This window comes from Atta cephalotes (genome assembly GCF_000143395.1).
Source record: "Atta cephalotes unplaced genomic scaffold scaffold00020, whole genome shotgun sequence".
NCBI lineage: Eukaryota > Metazoa > Arthropoda > Insecta > Hymenoptera > Formicidae > Atta > Atta cephalotes.
In genome coordinates, this window is record NW_012130084.1 from 615,861 (window position 1) to 622,400 (window position 6,540).

General features: G+C 34.3%; 1 protein-coding gene across 1 annotated transcript in view; it reads left to right on the plus strand.

Annotated features, from left to right (window-relative positions):
- Nucleotides 1-5,782: 5,782 nt before the first annotated feature.
- Nucleotides 5,783-6,540, plus strand: part of LOC105619238 (peroxisomal membrane protein 2) — a 3,932-nt gene continuing 3,174 nt past the window's right edge. The window contains exon 1 of the mRNA XM_012200762.1: nt 5,783-5,943. Coding sequence (XP_012056152.1) covers nt 5,846-5,943 — 98 coding nt within the window. The 5' untranslated portion in view covers nt 5,783-5,845. The remainder of the gene's footprint in view (nt 5,944-6,540) is intronic.

A 6,540-nucleotide genomic window follows, 5' to 3' on the forward strand; every position in this document is an offset into this window, starting at 1 on the left:
ATAATGATGTGTGCATTTGTTTAGACTTCGTTTTTGTAATCATTACTTTAAATAACCTTTAACTTTCTGCCGACTTTCTGTGAATATTTTTAAGTAATTTTTTTTTTATTTATATATTTATTATTTTTGGTTGAAGAAAACTCTGTAAGTCAAAACTGGTAACTAGCTTTTTGATATTTTGTGATAAAGTATGTTTTTATTTTTTAATTTATACTCATTAATTGCTTGTATTAGCTCTCTTTTTCTATTATAAATTGAAAAAACAAGATATAAAATTGTATTTATTAAATATTATTATTAATAAATATCATTGTTCTTACTGTTTTCCATTTTTAATTTAACCATATTAATGTGTAAATTATATAAGTTTGACTTTAACTTTTACAACATTCCATACTTTGTGTTGCAAATTAAATTGCAATAAATATTTGCAATAAATTTCTTCAATTAATCAATAGAGATTTCTAGCATTAACATTTTGTCTCAGCAAGTAAACATGATTGCAAAATTATGCTTCACCTGCAGCGTCAATACTTCAATACTTTGAAAAAGACACACAATATTTACAAGTAATGACAACAAATAGGAACAATGTTCTATAAAACATTGTAAATTTTCTATAGAAAAATACATTATTTTATATTGACACATTACAGTATCTGTACTACCTCGATAACTTATATTATCTATTTAAAATATTTAATAATAAAAACTTCTACATAAGTCTATTGTCTAATGTCAAAAATGAAAATAAAGCGAGTGATAAGAGTTGACATCAAAGATAATATATACTTATCTTAATAGATCAATCTTAATTTTCCACAACAAAAAGTTGTAAATACAAAAACGTATAACAATGTACTTTTCGATTCTAGTTTGAGTCTTCATCAGCAACATTTTAACTTAAAAATTAAGAAACTTACGTGATGAGACCTTATCATGTCCATGTAAAATTATTTTATTTATGTCCTAGTTTATACCACTTGTTTAATACTCATATAATTAGCAATTTTCTATTAAATTATCTTAATTTCGACAATACCTGTAAATGTATATATATGTATTTATATATGTATTTATATTGATCATCTTGATTTATTATTATATTGTACCACCTTAGTACACTCGTATCCTTCAGATGCACTGACAAAATTAAAACAATTTAATAAAGAATTAAATTTGATATAAATAATTAAACAATTGGTGTAAATTTATAGGCCTATATTAAGCTATTAATTTCATCATTAGTCATACATCCTTCTTTGCAGGACCATATTTTTTTTATTATGGATAACCACCTGTATTGGCGAATTCGTCGGGTGTCCGGCCACCAGCCATGAGCCACTTGCACCAATCGATGGTCTCCCAGTCATCGATGGGTTTGCTGGGATTCAGCAGGACATCCAGCAGTTCATTGAGATACGGCGGGTTCGTATTAGTCCCGGTGTCCCGACCAGTAGCCAGGCTGATGTAGGCCGCTGCTCCGCATTTGCCCTTGCCCATTAGCACCTGGACATCGCTGCTGGAGGTCGAGGCCATCCTGAGCCCGGTTGTCTACCTTAGAAGAGGACGTCGTCGTCGTCGTCGTCGTCGTCGTTGTCGTCGTCGTCGTCGTCGTCGTTGTCGTCGTCGTCGTCGTCGTCGACGTCGTTTATGATCTCCTTATAGAGCCGTTCGAGACTTTTATTTATTTTCGAAGCAGGGAGGGCCCACGGAGACCAGGACCAAACGCTCGGTCAGTGGCCCCATATCAGCAGCGGGAGAACGCGTCTCTTTCCGATTCGGAGTGTGCCGTCGTCGCCGTCGTCGTCGTGACCGCGGCCGACGGCATGACGAAGTCGGCGACTCCGAGCTCAAGCTCCCTCGTTAACGTTAACTGACGTTAACGGCGCTACGATCCCCGTGCACGGCAGACCACGACGATTTATAACACGCTCGATGATGCCTTTATTCTGGGAATGAGGCGCTGGGAGTACGATGATTATTTGTACGAACGGATTGCGCTCAGTGAGCGAAATTGTGCGACGACACGATATACGATTTTACGATACACGATACGATTTATGTAGAATATACGACACGCGAATCGCGATAACAGCACGACACGACAGACACGACAAACACGATTCGGACACGGGTACCACGCGATCCACGTATGATATGACGGACTAACGATCAACGCAAGTCAATCGATCAACCGTTTCGCTGAGAAAGATAGAGAGACCAGGAAACCGATGACCGAAGTGATGTAGGGATTAGATAGTCCCACTGGCGCGTCCACTTCAGTCCACTCGATTTACTGCTTGCTCGGTGATAGCTGAGCGGTCTGCTTTATCGACGTGGTAAGATATCTGATGATGCGAGTTGAATAAAGTCTATGCACAAGATGCGTTTCTTGTGTTAAGATATATCCACACAACTTGCATAGTCGCATAAACGTATGCATAATGGAAATTATCCAATAACATTTTATGTGCGTCTTTATAAGAGAAATGCGATTGGATAATTTTCTTTATGCATATGGCTATACAAATTTGTGTGGAATGTCCCTAAGCGGGAAGCACAGACTCTTGCATAACGTATAATACGTAATGCATGAGAAAATATACCAATCAAAGTTCTTCGTTTCCTTCCTTTCCATGAAATAAAGAATTCTGATTGATTGAATTTTCTTATGTCTTAAGCTGGTTCTATATTAGTCGCAAGCCGATCGCAAGTTTGTTGCGACAACCAATCTGAAGTTTGCATTTTGAAATCAATGCTTCATATTGGCTATCACAACGAACTTGCGATCGGTTTGCAATTAATGTAGAATCGGCTTTATGTGTTATGTGTTATGTAAGAGTCTGTGCTCTTCATTTTATGAGCTTTCTACAATAAGCCATTAGTCATAAATCATAAGTCAGAAGCTGGAAATTGACCAATCACAGTCATCAATTTCCAATTTTTAACTTCTGATTTATGACTAATGACTTATTATAGAATGGCCATAAAAGGCCTATAATGGTGTAGCCACAATACACGATTTTTGATAAATTGATATCATTATTCCTTATTCCTAAATTCTTATTCCATCTATTGTAGCTGCACCTTAAGAGTTATATTTTTATACTTACTTGCGATGGCTTTGAACGCGTGTGGCGGGAAGACTGAAAGATAACGTTGAAGGGACAACATAAGGGGTAACATTGAAAAGTGCCTGGAGTGCCTTTGATTGTGTATTTTGAAATGAGATGAAAATTACGAAAGTGAGCAATGATTACTAGGTATTGACCAATTAAATTATGAATATTCTAATGAATTTGTCCACTTTTGTAATTTTCACCTTAATTCAAGATTCACAATCTACCCCCTGCTTACGGTTGAAATCTGGGGGGACATGATCGTGTGACCATTTAGAAGGTTCTGCTTAAGTCATAAGAAATTGATCAATTACAGTCGAATAATTTCTTCAATCATCAATGGCTGCATTGAATGGACTTAACAATTGCAGTGAACACTCACTGCTGATTTATTCTTTCAAATCCAAAATACTGATTGGATGATCTAAAAGAATATACCAATGACTGCGTTCAGCGGACTTAACAGTTAAGTGAGCGCTCGCTATTATTTATGTATTCTTTTAGATCATCAAAGCATTTTAGATCTGGAAGAATACATCAATAACAGCGAGCGCTCACTGCCATTGATTGCCATTCAGTAGAACATAACATATAACGGTTTTGCAACCGTTTTATGATTATCTGCTGAGATAGGACCATTCCTTTTGATCTAAAAGCATAACCCAATCAGCATGAAGAAAACTTCCAACAATTGTAAAATAAATATTCTGCTGAACGCAGCCATTCAATTGGTATTGTTATTATTATTTGCCACAGAGATTAAATTATATATAATATATAAACTATGTACAATATTAGAAATTTTTAGTGAGCGAGATTATAATTGATTAAATTAATCGAAGTTTATTCAAAGTCACTCTTTGGAAGGTATTCATAATCAGATCTTTATATTAAAGACCGTTTTAAGGCCGGTATCTCATGGAGCGGAAATTTACAGCGGAACGGAACAGTGAGACCAATCACAACTCTGCATTATTTTGCTTTCTTTTCTGCGGTGATTGGTCTCGCTATTCCGTTCTGCTGTAAATTTCCACTTCATAGGACGTCAACCTAATGCTCATATTCATAATCAGGCCTTATATTTAAAGCTTCCTTAAATTTATCTTTAGATATTCTACGAATTATTTCATTGGTTGCTGAGCATCTAAAGATAAATTTAAGGAAGCCTTAAGTACAAAATCTGACTATGAATACGGGCATTAGTCTTAAGAAATTACGAACTAATCAGCGAATCATATTAGCATCTTAAGATATTATTTAAAACAGTCTTGAAATAAGAACGGACTATGAATACTTACCGCTATATTGAATACTTTTAGATGTTCTATTCTTTGTATGATTGTATTATTATATATTAAATCACTTTTGCAATTTAGGTATGTAACTAATAATAAGTATTACAATTATGATATGCGCAATACTCTAATGCATGGTCTACAATGGGCAGTAACAGTAGTTGATTAAGACATAGAAATCGACCAATCATAGTTCAATGAAAAAATAATCAATGAGAAAAATAATCAACTATGATTGGTCGATTTCTACGTCTACTCCTTAATCTACTGCTATTGTCATTGTAGACCGTGCATTACAATGCTTCCAACGAGTACCTACTTTATACTCCGCACGATGATTTATTTACCACCACGTCGCATCTTTTACACGGTAGAGAAGATAGAGAATATATTTTCCAGAGATTACATATAAAACAATCACGTGGTAAAGGGATAATCTATATAAACATCGGTTTTTGTAATATCGGCATTGAGTAAGATTGACCGAAGCTACAGATTTGAGTGTCCCGCTTCTTCGTATCCAAATCGATCCCAAATTGATCTCTCGCGTTTTGTCAAACTCGCGATTGATCAGTTCCGAAAGAACTGAAGAACAGGTTCGATCTCGTATTTTCGCCAATTTGGGTTGAAGGTCATACACAAATTTCATAGATCAATCGTACGTGTCTCGATCTCGTATGTATATTCTACAGAGTCAATGAAATATTTTTTCCCAATTATTTAAATTAAAAATCTTGTAAAGATTGAAGCGATTACTGATACTCTGGAAAAACTAAAGTCGAAGTCTGACTTGAATCGAGGTTATAAAGCCTCGTAAATTCTCAAGAGATTTCGTAATTAGGCAAATTTTTTTAAATTCATCGATTAATTGCATATTATGTGCAGATGTAGTTTTTCTGAAATAAAAGCATTTGCGCATAATGCGATTGCTCAATCATACGAATTAAAAAAACTCCACTATTTTTGCGCATTCTTGGTATCATTCAAAAGTTCATTCGAACTATTTGAAATTGTCGTATTCGAGACAATTCGTGACAATTCTTGACAGCTGAAAAAATCGATTGTCGAATTCTGGCCCAATCGAGTTGCACAGGTAGACTTCTAAAAACTCGTTCAGAGAGAAGAGAGAAAGTTTTGTAATTATACAAGATATTTATCAGAACACTTAACATATTCGTGCTCTTCATATGTCTATTGTTTTTATACAAATCGCAATGGAATAAATACAAAAAAAAATTGTCGAAAATGCGACTCATCTTAAGAGCGATGTGAAGTGATTCAATCGAGACCTACTATTTATCAGCTGACGGTGGTTTGCACTTTGCACCGCTTTTTATCGCATGATCCGTGTTTTTCGCGACTCATCGTACAAATCGTGTCTTCTAGGTCTAGAAAGAGTTGAGAACATATAGCAATTGATACGAAAAAATGGTGCTTTCCAAACCTGTCAATATCTTTTATGGTCTCATCGGCGCATATTTACAACAGCTCTATTATAGTCCTTTAAAAACAAAAGCTATAACGAGGTAACAAGGCAGAATCTTGCTACATAATAAACTCTAGATGTATACATGACAATATATAATGTCCATTTATATTAATATTATACTTCAATCTTGGTTCAACTAATTCTTTATCTTTTTCTAATTCTAAGAAATAAGGCTCAATTCTATTAATGTAAGATTCACTTAATTTTTTTTTAATTTCGGTTCAATTTTTATTTTCTTTTAGTTCTAAGAATTAGAAAAAAATAAACGCTAAGTTAAACTAAGAGATTAAAGTTAATCTTATACTACATTAGTAGAATCAGGTTTTGTACAGATATATCTTTTGAGTTTAGTTATGTGAGTAAATACATAAGTAAATACTTATGATGTTTTTTTAGATGTGTGTGTATGTGTATATAAATAAAATATAAAAAGATATTATACATTATTAATCATTATTGCCAGTTGTAATATAATGCACTGCATGCATTATATCACAGCAATTGTGATTAATGATATAATATTTTATCTTTTTTATATTTTAATTATATACAACACACACACACACACACACACACACACACACACACACACACACACACACACACACACACACACACACACACACACACACAC